Source organism: Chrysochloris asiatica, unplaced genomic scaffold (genome assembly GCF_000296735.1).
Source record: "Chrysochloris asiatica unplaced genomic scaffold, ChrAsi1.0 scaffold00058, whole genome shotgun sequence".
Classification (NCBI taxonomy): domain Eukaryota; kingdom Metazoa; phylum Chordata; class Mammalia; order Afrosoricida; family Chrysochloridae; genus Chrysochloris; species Chrysochloris asiatica.
In genome coordinates this window covers 2,211,959-2,228,455 of record NW_006408576.1, presented here as the reverse complement: position 1 = coordinate 2,228,455, position 16,497 = coordinate 2,211,959, and the positions used below count along the sequence as shown (strand labels likewise).

Sequence of the window (16,497 nt, the reverse complement as noted above, 5' to 3'; positions counted from 1 at the left end):
CATTGATGGACTCAAGTGTGGCAGCGGTAGTGAGGTTGGCCCAGGATCAGACATTGTTTCGTTCTGCTGTGCATGGGGTTGCTATGAGTCGGTTCAGACTCGATGGCACCTGACAACAACATATATATATATATATTGTCAGCATCTGAAGTTTATCTTCAGTTGTAAAATGATTACTTTATCACAATTTAACTCATATATATTTATACAGAAAAAATTGGTATTTACTTAATTCCAAAAGCAAAATATTTAAAACTTTTAAAAGAAATCTCTCCCTGGGTTTAGGAAGCCTTATTAGTAAGTTACAGAAAACAAAAAACTCGATGGGTAAAGATTGAGAAGTACACCTATATTTACTTGCTGTGTATTTTCATTAAAAGGAGCCCTGGTAACATAGCAATTGGGGTTGGGCTGCTAAGCACAATGTCAGTGGTTCAAACCACCAGCAGCTACAAGAAAGAAAGATGAGGCTCTCTGCTCCTAAACAGATTTAAAGTCTCGAAAATCTTTAAAAATTTAAAGTCTCAAAAATAAACAATTTTACTCTGTGCTATAGGGTCACTGTGGATTGGAATCAACTCGACAATAATGCGTTTAGCTTGGTTGTTGTTTTCATTAAAGGATCCCACTGTAAAGTGATACATGCAAAAAGGTATGATCAGATATCTGCAACATACAGGGTCAATAAAGCATTTATATCTAAAATCAAACCAAATTCATTGTCATTTAATTGATTCTGACTCATAGTAACCACGTAGGTCACAGCAGAACAGCCCCTAGTGTTTCCAAGGTTGCATTCTTTACAGAAGCAGACTGCCACACCTTTCTGCTCTGATGGAGTAACTGGTGGGTTCAAACCACAGATTTTTTAAAGTTAGAGGCTAAGCACTTAACAACTTGACCACCAAGACTTTAGATTTGATATATGTTGTTGTTGTTGTTGTTAAGTGCCATCAAGTCGGGTCCGACCCATAGCGACCCTGTACAGGGTTTCCGAGGGTGTAAATCTTTACGGGAGTAGAAAGCCTCATCTTTCTCCCGCGGAGCGGCTGGTAGTTTCGAACCACTGACCTTAAGGTTCGCAGCCCGATTCGTAACCACTACGCTACCAGAGCACCTTAGATATATAGCACACACAAAATATATGTACACAGAAAGGGTACTTTCATAGCTAATATATTCCAGAATTATCCTCACAAAATATATTCTTTATCGATTCTCCACTTTTAAATTAACATTATCTTCAAAAACCCATCAACTTCACTTGATCTAGAGTTGACAGAAAAAATGATGTGAACATGAAGCAAACTCAGAAATCAAACAGTTCACTTGCCTGTACACCCCATGCTCTGTCACATAGATATATTTTTATAGCATAATTAATATCAAAAGTCAAGGGTGGTGGGATGAGTAGAACTTATTCTGCTACCTACACTGTCATTATACAGCTTTAGAAATGATGTCTTTCTGTCATATCTTTTGAAATGTTTCTTCCACTTTAGCATCAGGTATGATATTAATTTTAAGAGAAAAATATGAATTATTTTTTATGGAACAACAAAAAAAGGAATTCATAATTCAGGATACAATATATCCTATCATCAATAAAGAAATATGATCAACAGATCAATGTAAAATTGTATGGCAGGAACTCTATATCCAAGTTGAAAATGATCACATATAATAAAGTATCAGAATATAAAGCATATCATTTAAATACTAGGCATTTGGAAACAAAACTCAAAAAAGGAAAAATGCCCCAAGGAGTGAGGGGTCAAGACAAAGAACTTGGTCAAGTCTGAAGCCAATAGGGATCTGCAACAATATACTGTTTTTTGGGTCCCACTTACAGAGATCACTGCTAAATTTAGAATGTGGGATTTTACGAGCTCTCTATGTGCTTATTATATTGGAAGCAAATAGTTAATGCACTTGGGTGTTAACCTAAACCTTATAGGTTCAAGTCCTCCCAGAAATGCCAGAAATAAATGCCTGATGATCTATTTTCAAAACAGTCAGCCAGTGAAAGCCCTATAGAGCACAGTTCTACTCTAAGACACATGGGTTCACCATAAATCAGAATTGCTAGATTGCAACTAATTTAAAGTTTGAAAATGACTGGAATAAATTAATAAAAATAGGAGAATGAAGAAATGAGGAAAACTAGAGGAAATGCAGAATTGAGGATGTTGATTGTGAGGGTAGCTGAAAATGAACAGCGGCTGAGAGTGGTTATGTAATTTACATAAGGGCAAATATTTGTAGAATATGTTTGGAATAAGAAACAGGACTGTCTCATGCCAAATCACTTGTTTTTGTTTTCTCGCTTGTTTTATTTTAGCTATTAATACCCTCTAACTATTAATATGGAGGTCTGGTGCGGCACTGTGGGCTGATGCACCAGACTGCAAAGCTATTTGAATAGCAAGGTCAGTGGTTCAAGCTCACCAGCTGCTCCTTGGAAACCCTATGGGTGGGAACCGACTTGATGGCACTTCACAACAACAACAACAACTATTAATATTGGCAGCATTTCTTAAGCTGAAAAAAAAAAAAACAAAAGAAAATCATTCATACATCAAGTTGAAATACTGAAGAATTCTATGGGCAAAGTATTTAATGGGTCAGGAGGCATCAAACAAAGATGGAAGGGATAGACAAACACTATACCAGGAACAATTGACTAATACTCAGCTATTTCAAGAGGTAGCATATGATCAATAACCAATGGTACTGAAGAAAGAAGTCCAAGCTACACTGAAGGCAAATGGCTAAAAATAAGATACAGGAATCGACAAAATACAAATTGAAATGTTTCAACATACTGATGCAGCACTGGAGGCCTCTACTTGTCTATGCCAAAAATTGGGAAGACAACTACATTACCAAAGGATAGGAAAAGATCCGTGTTTTTACCCATTCCAAATAATGATGACACAAAAGAATTTAGAAATCATTGGTCACTACAATTAATATCACATACAAGTAAAATTTTATTGAAGATCATTTTTAAAAATGGTTGTAGCAGTATATCAACAGAGAACTGCAAGAAATTCAAGACAGATTCAAAAGAGAATGTGGAACAACAGACATCATTGCTGATATCAGGTAGATCATAGCTGAAAACAGAATACTAGAAAGATGTCTACTTATGGTTTATTGACTATGCAAAGTTGTATTTGACTGTGTGGATCACAACAAACTACAGATAACAGTGTGAAGAAAGGGTATTCCAGAACACTTAACTGTGCTCATGAAAACCTATACATAGGTCAAGAAATACTTGTTCTAAGAGAACAAGGGAATACTGAGTAATTTAAAATCAGGACAGGTGTGTGACAGGGTTGTATTCTTTCATCATAGTTATTCAATTTGTATGCTGAGCAAATAATCCATGAACCTGAATTACATGAAGAAGAAAGCTTCACCAGAATTGGTGAAAGACTCATTAACAACATCTGCTATGCAGATGACACAACCTTGCTTGCTAAAAGGACTTAAAATACTTACTGATGAAGATCAAAGATTACCGACATTCATGCAGATTGCACTTCAGTGTCAAGAAAACAAAAATCCTCACCACTGGACCAATATATAATATCAGGATAAATAGAAAAACAATTGAAGTTGTCAAAGATTTCATTTTGTTTGGATTCACAATCAATACTCATGGAAGCAGTAGTCAAAACATCAAATGATGTATTGCATTAGGCAAATCTGCTGCACAAGACCTCTTTAAAATGTTAAGAGCAAAGAAATAAGTTTGAGGACCAAAGTGCACCTGATGCAAGCCATGGAATTTTCAATACTCTCATATGTATGTGAAAGTTGGAGACTGAATACGGACAATATGAAAAGAGTCAATGCATTTGAATTATGGTGTTGGAGAAGAATATTGAAAGTAATACAGACTTCCAGAAGAGCAATCATATCTATCTTGGAAGAAGCACAGCCAGGATGTTCCTTAGAAGTCAGGATGACATGACTGACTCATGTTTTCTGGACATAATATCAGGAGAAATCAGTCCCCGGAGAAGGAAATCATGCTTGGTAAGTGGAATACCCATGAAATACAGTAAGACCCACATATGAACTGAACATAACAACAATTGTGAAGACGGCACTAAACCAGGCGGTGTTTCATTCTGTTGTACAATGGATCAGTATGAGTTGGAACTGACTTGATGACACCTAACCACAACAATATCAGATGGCTTAATTCCAGAATATTCTATCTAATACTAAATAAAAGAATCCAAGAAAGCAAACAGCCCAATTTTTATCACCACTGGTCACATAACTCTCATTCAGATGTCTGTTATAGAGTGATTGCTTCGGCCAACCCAATAAATATAAAGTCTTTGAAACAAACAAAACTTTATGATAATGATCTACTTTTGAAACATTTTTAAAGGGTAAAGGTAAGACCACATGCTTTTGAATTATTTCTATTTCTGTAAAAACAGTAATAAAAGTGAGTCACAAATATCAAAAGTCTCATAAAAAAAATGGTATAATGTTTGAATAATTTGAATTTGACACACAAAAAGCATTTCAATGTTATTTAAATAGGTATCTATCTGATTATACTGTACTTTAAAATGGAATCTAATTATAAGAAAAATTTTAGAAAAAGAGATTTGTGCACATACTTGAAATCATAAAAGGCATTAAAACAATCAAAACAAAATAAATGAATTACCATTTATCATTGCTAGAATTCAACTGTCAGTCACTCAAACACTACTGTTTAAATTGTCAAAACAATTCTTTATGCATTTTAAGTGGGAATTTATCACTGCTGTCAAAAAACAAAATTAAAGACAAAACTTCATCACTCCATAAAAGAGATACTATGAGATTCAGAAACAAGGGTCTATATGAGCTGTTATTTGTATAATGCATGAACTTAGAGATGTGCAATGATCAATAGACTGTAAAGATGGCATGCAGACACAAGCAGGGACAGAACACGATGGGCTCATTTAAGAAGAATAAACTGCAGATGAATAATGGATGAGGATTATATTCAGTGTATGTTAATTTTCAAAATGTACCACATAATTCAATAAAGATTTATATCATATTTGACCCTGAAATTAAATTACTCATGAGTTACTAACATTTTCCTAGCGACTAAGCAGTAACTTCACTTACTTAAACATTCTGAAAATCTTGTTACAGATTTTATTACTAAATTATTTAATATATAAACCTTCTTGAATGATACATATGGTTAATCTTTTCTATATTGAATTTTATTATATTGCTGTTGTTATCGTTAAGTGCAGTCAAATCGGTTCTGACTCAAAATGACCCTGTATAGGGTTTCCGAGGAGTGGCTGGTGAGTTTGAAGTGGCAACATTGTGGTTCAAATGGACTTTACAGTCCAGTGCATTAACCCACAGTGTGACACCAGGACTCCATTTATTTATCTTTTATATTACACACTCATAATATCAAAAATGAAAATAACAAAAATTGTCAATATGGAAGTTGTCATGATTACTTTATATTTCAACTTGGTTCTGCTAGGTTTCTTAATTATTTGGCCAATCACATGCCTAGATTATAATAGGTAGTAGTTATACATTATAAAATTGGTTACTGTTAAATGAATCAGATTATTCTCCAGAATATGATTGTACTTTATAGAGTCAATTTAAAACCATAAGAACAAAAAGGAATTCTCCTTAGAATATATTCTGCCTTCAGACTATAGATATTTTTTCTAGAATTTAAGCTCTCTTCAATCCTCCCTTTGCTTGACCTTTTAAGACACAAGACTACATAAGTCTTCAGTCTTTCACCTTAGCAGTCCCTCACAATTATGTGAGCTAATTCTTCAACAATTGCCTTTATCTATCTTGTAATATAGATAAGAGCCATGGAGTTGATGCCTACTCATAGATATCCTGTATAGGGTATCTGAGGCTTTAAATCTACACGGGAGCAGGAAGCCTCATCTTTCTCCCATATATATAATGAGTTTTGGGGTGTCTGCAATTGGTTCTCAAATCTAATTACATTTAAAGGCACTAATGACTATTTTCAGTAGTAAAGGGAGCACTGATACTAAGTTACTAATACACAGTTACTGGTACACAGTAACTAAGTTATTGCTTAGTTGCTAGGAAAATATTAGTAATTGATGACCAATTTAATTTCAGGGTCAAATATGACATAAATCTTTATTGATCCATGTGAAATTGTTACAGTTGTTAAGTGCTAGAGAGTCAGTTCTGACTTAACATACCTGTATATAGTTTCCAAGGCTGGTGGGTTTGAACCACTGACCTTCTGGTTATCAGTCTAGTGCTTATCCTACAGCACTATATCAGGACTCCAAATAGCAATTGATTGGTTGGTTATGTCCTATGGAGTTGGTTCCGACTCATAGCGACTTTCCACAAAATTTGGACCAATACTCAGGCAGGTAAAAGTGTCTTAAAAAAAATTGTTACTGGTGATGAGATATGGATTCATCACTATAAGCCTGAGAGTAAATGTCAGCGTAAGGAAGGGAAATATCTTCAATTTCCAAAAGTCAATCATCAGGAAAATTGATGCTTACAGTTTTCTGAGATTCTCAAGGACCAGTATTGGAACACTATCAGCAAAAAGGTTCAACAATCAACAGTGATCATTACAATGAGATGCTCATTGAAGAGATGAAGTCTAAACTTTGTATTAAACACAGAGGACTGCTATCCAAGGGCTTTGTGGTTTTGCATGACAATGCATATCTGCACACTTTTGCCCACACTGTTGACACTCGGGAAAAACTTTATTTTGAGGTGTTAAAGCATCCCCCATACAGTTCTGATTTTGCTTCGTTGGTTTTTCACCTCTTTGGTCCCCTGAAAGCAGCCCTATGAGACGAAGATTCACTTCTGATGAAGTGAAGACAGCTGTGCATTCATGACTTGCAGCTCAGCTTAAAATATTTTTTAATAAGGGAATATGAAAGCATGTTGGCAGATGGACAAAGGCAAAAGGATTATATCGAAAAATGATGTATTTGTATTTTCTAAAAGTTGATTAAAATAAATTCTACTGCTGAGTGTGAACAATTTTTGACTCACCCTCATAATAAATATACACTTACTGTGGTGTTGCAGGATAATGCACTAGACTGCAAGGTCAGTTTCAACTTCAAGGTCAGCAGTTCAAACCCACCAGCCTCTCCTCAGAAATCCTACACAGGATCACTATGGGCTGGAACGGACTCGATGGCATTTAACAACAACAACAATCTGTATACGTGGATGCGTTCTAGGTCAAGTAAACAAAAGTCCACCTTGAATCACACTAAAGTCGAGATCTACACTCCCTCAAACAATTCCCACACTTCATTCAGTTTAATCTTGAATAAACAATGGAAAAGCACCCATTACACTCTATTCAATAGACTGTTTAGGGTTCATCTTTCTCCCAGACTTCTTGAAATGGGTCTACAGGGTTTGGCTACACTGACTGTTAACTAGGGAAAGTAATACAGTAGGAGTTTAGGGTAATTTCTCGACATAGATTAATTGCTGACATCAATCTCAGGAAATCCAAATTTTCACTGTGGCCCCCCCCAGTCAGATTGAGGAGAGTATAAACAACAGGTCAGTCTCACAACAGCTCCAGTATATAGCTGAACACATTCTCTTGTGATTTACCAAATTCACTAGAACAGACACACTCAGTAATGAACAGAATCATTACTTGTGGAATGAAGACTATTATGGTAGGAAAAGTCAAATGGAAGCCACCACAACAGTCTTTACCTAGGAAAATAATGAACAAAAATTCCTACAGAGACTGTAGAGATTGGTGTCACCATGAAGGATTCTGAAGGATGCATGAATGGTGATTCCCAACACATACACCCATTCAACTTACTCATACAGCCTGAACAGAAAACAGACTGATTTTGGAGAATGACAGTGAATTATAGTAAACTTAACTACAAGGTGACTCCAAATGCAGTTTATATTCCAGATATGCTTTTCATGTTTGAGCTAATGCATACATTTCCTGTCACATGATACAAAGTTATTTATCTAATGAGTACTTTTTTTTTTTTTTAAATGCTTATTTGTAAAGTCCACCTCTCTACAAGTCTGTCTGTTTGTCATTATTTGGTGGTTTATGTTTTACTTTGATACTGGAAACTCTGTCAGTGGTATTTCAAAGACCTGAAGGATAACCAGTAGTGGAAAGCATTCAGCTTCATTTCCAGTTTAAGAGAACACTAGAGAAGAAGCATGGGTGACCCAAGCCTGAGGGATTAGCCTCTGAAAACCTTATGAGGAGAAACAAGACATTGTCATATCGACTGCCAGAATATCAGGTCCTCAGATTGGAAGGCACTCCAAATGTGACTAGGAAAACTGCCTCCTCAAAATAGAATCAGAGCAGAACTTTTGGTACCTTCATTTGCTGATGGGGTACAACTTAAAATGAGAAGAAAAAGGTGCAAATATCCATTAATAATCAGAACTTGGAATGAACGAAGTATGAAACAAGGATAACTGAAAATAGTTAAAAGTGAAATGAATGCATAAAAATCATGTCTTAGGCATTAGTGAGTGGAAATTGACAGTATTAGTTATTGTGAACCAGAAAATCATCTGGTTTACTAGGCTCAGGATGACAAATTGAATAGGAATGGTGTCACATTCATCATCCGAAAGAATATTTCAAGAATGATCTTGAAATGCAATGCTGTCTATAATAATATTTATGTCTCTATCAGGAGTCCTGGTGTGGCATTGGAGGATAAACACTTGACTGCAATGTTGGTTTGAACCACAGCTGGTCCTCAGAAAACCTATAAAGAGTCACTCACTATGAGTACGAACTGACTCGATGGTACTAAACAACAACAACAACAAAAATAAGGAAATCCTGGTGTGGTGCGGTAAGATAAGCACTGGACTTCTTACTGCAGTCATTCCTTGGAAACCCTGTATAAAGTTGCTATGAGTCGGAACCTACTCAACAGTACTCAACAACAACAACATAAGAAAGTCCAGTTAATATAACTATTATTGAAATTACATACCAAACACCAAAATCAATGATGAAACTGAAAAATTCTACCAATTTCTTCAGTCTGAAATTGATTGTGTATGCAATCAAGATGCATTGATGATTGCAATGTGAAAGTTGGCAACAAAGAGGAGACATTGGTATCTGGCAAGCATGGCTTTGGTGACTGTTTTAGTTATCTACTGTTGTTATAACAGAACTAGTGCAAGAGGATGCTTTAGCAAACAGAAATGTAATCCCGCACAGTTTGGAAGACAGAAGTCTGAATTGAGAATACCAGCTCTAGGGAAAGATCCTTGTCATCTTCAGCTTCTGTAGGTGCAGCATTCTTTTGAGATCTCCATGCATCTTATCATCAATTGTTCCCTGGATCCAGGATCTTCACAGTGTAGGGACTTCAGCTCCAAAGGACACACATCACTCCAGGCTCTTTCTTTGAGATAGTGGATCCCTCTTTTTCTGCTCACATAGTTCTCCTTCTATCTCTCATAAAATAAAAGGAGTTGCATGTCAATCTCCCATGTATTGGATCAGGGTCATAGTGGGATTAAAGGTGGTGCATCCTGTATGGATTGAGTCTTGGTGTGTCACTGTAGGATATGCAGTGAACTGCTAACTGCAACGTTAGAGGTTCAAATGCACCAATTGCTCCTTGTAAACCTTTTACTAGGTCACTATAAGTTGTAACCTACTTGAAAGCCCTCAATAATACACTTAATAACAACTATTCTACCCTTAATCCTCTTTTTGGTTTTCACATCAGATCACATCATGTGGGATCATCACATAGCTGCCAAAACACTAAGAATCATGGTCCAACCAATCTGATACATATTTTGAGTGGACACAATTCAATCCATGAAATTCACTCTTTAGCTCCCCAAAATACATGCCCATGTCACATGCAAAACACTTTCACCCCATTATATCATCCTCAAAGTCTTACAAATTCAAATTCCACTCTGGGGCAAAATTTCTCTTCTTCTGTAAAACTGGAATGCAATTTATATGCTTCCAAAGTCGCGCTGGAATGGGCTACAAAGTAAACATTTCCATTATAAATGGGCATCTAGCAAGTTAAAAATGCAGCAGAATAATTACATTGGCTCTCAAGGCTTGAAAAGAATCCTCTGTTATCTGAGATTGGCTAGGCAATGGTCACTCCCTCCTGACTCTGGGCATTCGCCATGCACTCTGGATTCTGGGTTTAGGTCCTCCAATCTTGGGCTTCAGCTATGCCTTCCAGGGCCACTGGAATGGCAACTCTTTGCCCTTAGCTTTGAGAAGCCCCATTCTTCTAGTCCATTTGAGTGGTAGTCCCACCCTTGTGGCCTAATCAGGCCCTGTTCTTCACCTTGGTCACTCATCTTTGGGCAAAGGCCCCGTCTAAAAGACAGCCCCATACTCCAATAGTGAGGTAGTGAAAAAGCCCTCATCTTAAAATTTAGGAAACTCTGGTGCCACCCTTAAAGATGCCAGAGGTCAAGACTCTACCTTTTGAGACTGAAGAAGCTCTGCTTCCCATACTCCTTGAACTGTAGAAGAGGTCAGCATGATCTCTGCTCTGCTCTGCTCAGGCAAACATTAGCTCTACTAATACGTTTTCAGAGGCACTTCATTTTACCAATAAGTCTTGGCCTGAAGACACTCAGCTTTCTTGCTTCCTGGTCTGACACCTAAGTTCACCAATTCTACCTGAGATTCTCCTTTATGAAGGTGCTCTGCACTCTTGCTCCGTGGTTGGTTGTCTTCTGTGGTATCTTATTTAGGTCTCATGGTTCTACTTCTGCAATTTATCTGTCTCTGCTTCTTACCTTCTGTGCATTCTCCACTGTTACATTTATCCTTACTTCTTTTTGAGCCCTGTTCAGCATTGTCTTTGACATCCATAATTCCAACAATCTTCTAGGCAATCTAGGCATTTTAGTATCTTCCACTCTGTGCTCATTATCCAATCCAAAACCACTTCCACATTTTAGGTGTCTGTGAGAGCAGCACTCCAGTCTCCTGGTGCCAAATTTTGTCTTAGTTTCCTAGTGCTTCTTGAACAGAAAACCCACAAATGGATGGCTTCTACAAACAGAAATTTGTTCTTTTACAGTTTAGAAGGCTACAAGCTCAAGTACAAAGTATAAGCTCTGAGGAAAGGTCCTTGTCTCCATTCACCTACTATAAACCCAGCATCTTTTGAAGACCCCCATATGTCTTGATGTCAATCATTCCCTGGATCTAGAAGCTTCACAGTTCTGGGACCTCAGATCCAAATGACACATTTCACTCCTACCTCTCCTTTCTTGGTAATAGTGGGTCCCTCTTTTATGTTCATGCCTCTCTTCTTTCATCTCTTATAAGATAAAAGGTGTTGAGTGCCACACCCTTCAGAATCTCCTCTACACTGGATCAGGGAATTGGTCGAATTAAGGTTGATATTTTGTGTTGTGGTTAAGTGCCCTTGAGTCTCCTCTAACAGTGATCCTGTATAGAGTTTCCATGGCTTTAAATCTTTAAAGGAGCTGAAATACCTATCATTCTCTGGGAATTAGTGGAATTATCAATTAAAATGTTTAAAAAAAACTGATACAGTGCTGAAAGGGCTCAGTCATCTACGCCAAGAAATTTGGAAGATATCACCAGCCAATCAACTAGAAGTGATCCATATTTATACACATTTCAAATAAAGGTGACTCAACAGAATGTGGACATAATGGAACAATATCATTTGCAATCAAAAGTTTGCTAAAGATAATCCAAAAATTATTGAAGCAGTACATCAACAGGGAGCTGCCAGAGATTAGCCTGATTCAGAGAAGGAAAATATCATTGAAAGCAGAAAAATACAGGAAGGATCTTTACTTTTGCTTTATTGATTATGCAAAAGCATTAAACTACATAGATGAAAGCAAATAGATACAATGGATATTACATAACATTTAATTGTGCTCATGCAGAAACTGTAAATACACCAAGAGGTTCAAACAGAAAAACATTGTTACTGAATAGTTTCAAATCAGGAAAGGTGTGCAACAGAATATTGTCTTTTCACTATACTTAATCTACATGCTGAACAAGTAATAATACAAGAAGCTAAAGGAACTCTGGTAGTGTAGTGGTTATGAATTGGGCTGCGAACCACAAGGTCAGCAGTTTGAAACTACCAGCTGTTCTGCGGGAGAAAGATGAGGCTTTCTGCTCCTGTAAGGATTTACGGCCTCGGAAACCCTGTACAGGGTCGCTATGAATCAGAACCGACTCCACAGCACATAACAACAACAACAACAACGTATTATATAACGAAGAATGTTTCACCAAGATTGGTGGAAGATTCATTAACAATCTGTGATATGCACATGACAAAACCTTGATTGCTGAAAACGAAGAGAATATTATATACTTATTAATGAATATCTAACACTTAGCCTTTAGCATGGACTGCACATAACAACTGGACAAATACATCATGATAAATGGAGAAAAGGTTACAGTTGTCAAAGATTTAATTTTTCTTGGATCCATAATCAACACTCATGAAAGCAACAGTCAAGTCAAGCACAGTACTAACTTAGACAAATAAGCTGCACAAGACCTCTTTAAAGTGTTTAAGAGGAAAGGTGTTATTTTTGAGGATTAAGGTGCACCTGATCCAACCATGGTGCATGGTTGCCTCATATGACAATAAATAAAAAAGACCAAAATGAACAAACACACTAGAATTATGGTGCTGAGGAAGAATACTGAGTGTACCGTGGACTGCCAGGAGAAAAAAACAAATGTGTCTTAGAATAAGTACAGCCACAATATTCCTTAGAAGTGAGGATGCTGAGATTTCACCTCTCATACTCTGAACATGTTGTCAGGAGGAAACAGTCCATGGAGAAGAATATCATGCTTGGTTAAGTAGAGGGTCATCGAAAAGGAAGTACTCTATCAATATGGACTGACTTGGTGGCAGCAAAAATGGTCTCAAAAACAACAACTGTAAGAAAATGAGGCGGCACAGCAGGCACTCACTCATCTCTGCCAAAAAATCTGTAAGACAACTATCCGGCCAAATGATTGGAAGAGATCCATCCATATTTGTGCCCATTAAACAGAGGTGATCCAATGGAATGCGGAAATCATCAGACAATATCTTTGATATTCCATGCGAGTAAAGTTTTATTAAAAGAAATACAGAAACAGTTACAAGCATACATTGAAAGAGAACTTCCAGAAGTTCAAGCTGGATACAGAAGAGGCCATGGAATGAGGGATATCATTGCTGATGTCTGATGGATCTTGGCTGAAAGCAGAGAATATCAGAAAGATGTTGACCTGTGCTTTACTGACTACACAAAGGCTTTTGATTGTGTGGATCATGAAAAGCTTTGGATAATATTAAGACGTATGAGTATTCTGAAACACTTAATTGTGCTCATGAGAAATCTGTACATGGATCAAGAGGCAGTTGTTCGAACAGAACATGGGAACACTGAATGGTTTAAAATTAAGAAGGGTGTATGACAGGGTTGCATTCTTTCACCATATTATTCAACCTGTATGCTGAGTAAATCATCAGAGAAGTTGGCTTATATGAAGAAAAACATGGCCTCAGGATTGGAGGATGACTCATTAACAACATGTGATATGCAGATGATACAACCTTGCTTGCTAAAAGTGAAGAGGACTTAAAATATTTACTGATAAAGATCAAAGAGCACAACCTTGGGTACTGATTGCATCTCAATGTAAAGAAAACAAAAATCTTCACCACTGGACCAATAAACAACATTCTTATCAATGGAGAAAAGATTGACATTGTCCAGGATTTCATTCTTCTTGGATCAATTATCAACATTCACTGAAGCAGCAGTCAAGAGATCAAATGAAGCACTGCATTAGGCAAATCTGTAGCACAAGAACTTTTTAAAGTGTTGAAGAACAAAGATTTCAGCTTGAAGACTAAGGTACACCTGGCCCAAGCCATGGTATTTGCAATAAGCTCATATACATGTGAAAGCTGGACAGTGAATAAGGAAGCCCATAGAAGAAGTGATGCTTTTGAGTTATGCTGTTGGAGGAGAATGTTTAAAGTGTCATGGGCTGCCAAAAAGAACCAAGAGATCTATGTTGGAAGAAGTGAAGCCAGAGTGCTCCTAGGACGCCAGTATGGGCAAACTTTGTCTCTCATACTTGCAGGAGAAAGATGAGGCATTCTGCTCCCGTAAAGATTAACAGCCTCGGAAACCCTGTGCAGGGTCGCTATGAGTCGGAACCGACTCCACGGCACTAAACAACAACAACTCCGGACATATTGTCAGAAGGGACCAGTCACTGGAGAAGGATATCATCTTTGGTAAGGTAGAGGGTCAGAGAAAAAGAGGAAAACCCCCAACGAGATGGATTGGCCACATGACAGCATCAATGGGCTCAAGCGTGGCAACAATAGTGAGCTTAGCCCAGGATTGGGCAGTGTTTCATTCTGCTTTGCATAGGGTCGATATGAGTCAGTATCAACCAAATGACACCTAACAATAAAAACAACAATAATGGCACATGACTGGGCAATAATTCCATTCTGTTGTGCATAATTTGCTATTACAACCATTTCAACATAACCTAACAACAACAACAAAATTAGCAATATATCAAATGGCATAGATATATCAGAAGAAAATGGAAGAAATACACAGGGTCACTGTATCAAGAAAGAATTAATTGGCTTTCGACCTTTTCGGGAGGTAGCAAAAGACCAAGAATGGATGGTATAGAAGGAAAAAGTTCAAGTTGCACTGAATTCATTAGTTAAAAACAATGCTCCACAACAAATATATGAAGAAATGTTCACAATTACTAGCCATTAGACACCATGGCTACAAGAATTGTGAGACAGCATAGGATCAGGCAGTTTCACTTTATTATGCATGTGGTCCATAAGAGTCAGAGCCATCTCAATGGCACCTAACAACAACAACAAAAGCCAGAAGCAGTTTGCCTCTCTTCCTTCTTTCTATCTTCACTTTCCTACCTCAGAGATATGTTAGCTTTCTGGTTATGTCATAATTTATTCAATATGGGCCTTGATGGTTTTTCTTTTCCAAAAGGCATTGAATTGATCCATTTTACTGATAAATCATGCTAATTGTATCTAGTGAACAAGACATAGCAACTATCTATATTTATTGGTTAGGCACTTGCATGCCAGGATGAGAAATAAGGGCCTGTTAACTGAGTCTTCCAGGGATCCAGTGGGTGGGAGGCATGTTGAGCTATGTTCACATGATATGAAAGCTAAGTTGTAGCTTCTGGTTCCTTCTAAAAGTAAAATCAACACATGAATAGTTGGCTTAAGCAACATACTCTTTGCTTGTACTACCCATTTACCAAGTGACCTAACCTGTTGCTAGTTTGGAATGGGGCTCAGAAGAAGAGAAGGCACTGCAAGGGTTCCAGATTGCCATAATAGTTCTCCTGCCAGATTGCCATAATAGTTGTCCTGCCACTTGAAACATATTATCCAGTAGATCTAAAGGGGTTTGAAGTGTCACTAGCATATGGAGATAATATTTGGCTGGAGTCTTTAGTAGGTTCCTCTGTTATTCATGGAGTTTCTGTGTGGCACTGTAGCATAAGCAATGGACTGCTAATACCAAAGTCAGCCATTCAAACCCACTAGTCACTCCTTGGGCTCCTTATACAAAAATGTTAATCAAACAATGTATTCCATTAGGCAAATCTGCTGCACAAGAACATTTTAAAATGTTGAAGAGCAACGATGTCAACTTGAGGACTAAGGTGCGCCTGATCCAAGCCATAGTTAATTTCAATAACCTCATATGCATGTGAAAGCTGGACAGTGAACAAGGAAGACCATAGAATTGATGCTTTTGAGTTATGGTATTGGAGGAGAATATTGAAAGTGCCATCTGCTGACCAAAGAACATAACAGATCTGTGTTGGAAGAAGTGCAGCCAGAGTGCTCCCTGGAGGCCAGGATGGTCAAACTTCGTCTCTCATACTTCAGACATATTGTGTCAGGAGGGACCAGTCACTGGAAAAGGATATCATGTTTGGCAAGGTGGAGGGGTCAGAGAAAAAGAGGAAAACCCCCAGCGAAATGGATTGACAAAGTGGCAGCATCAATGGGCTCAAGCTGGGTAACAATTGTGAGGTTAGCCCAGAATTGGGCAGTGTTTCATTCTGCTGTGCATAGGGTCGCTATGAGTGGGTACCGACTCGATGGCACCTAACAACAACAAGAACCAACCCAGTACACTGAAAATATAAGCATGTTCCCTGATCTGAAGAGACTTCCAGTCTCATCAGAATTTTGAGGAACTGAATCTAAAGCAAAACTCCAGTCCATCAAATAGTAGCAACTGATGCTGCTCAGTGTATCAAACATTTTCCTATTCATCTGATCAGATAGATTCCAGTCAGCTCAACAACCCTAGAAGGGGGTTTTCTATCAAGGGCCA

At 37.6% G+C, this 16,497-nt stretch overlaps 1 protein-coding gene across 1 annotated transcript in view; it reads right to left on the bottom strand.

The window, feature by feature from the left end:
• SNTG2 (syntrophin, gamma 2) overlaps positions 1–10,933 on the bottom strand; it is a 624,924-nt gene extending 613,991 nt beyond the window's left edge. The window contains exons 1-2 of the mRNA XM_006863995.1: positions 10,858–10,933; positions 9,990–10,078 (exon numbers count right to left, since the gene is read on the bottom strand). Coding sequence (XP_006864057.1) covers positions 9,990–10,078; positions 10,858–10,933 — 165 coding nt within the window. The remainder of the gene's footprint in view (positions 1–9,989; positions 10,079–10,857) is intronic.
• Between the last annotated feature and the right edge of the window lie 5,564 nt (positions 10,934–16,497).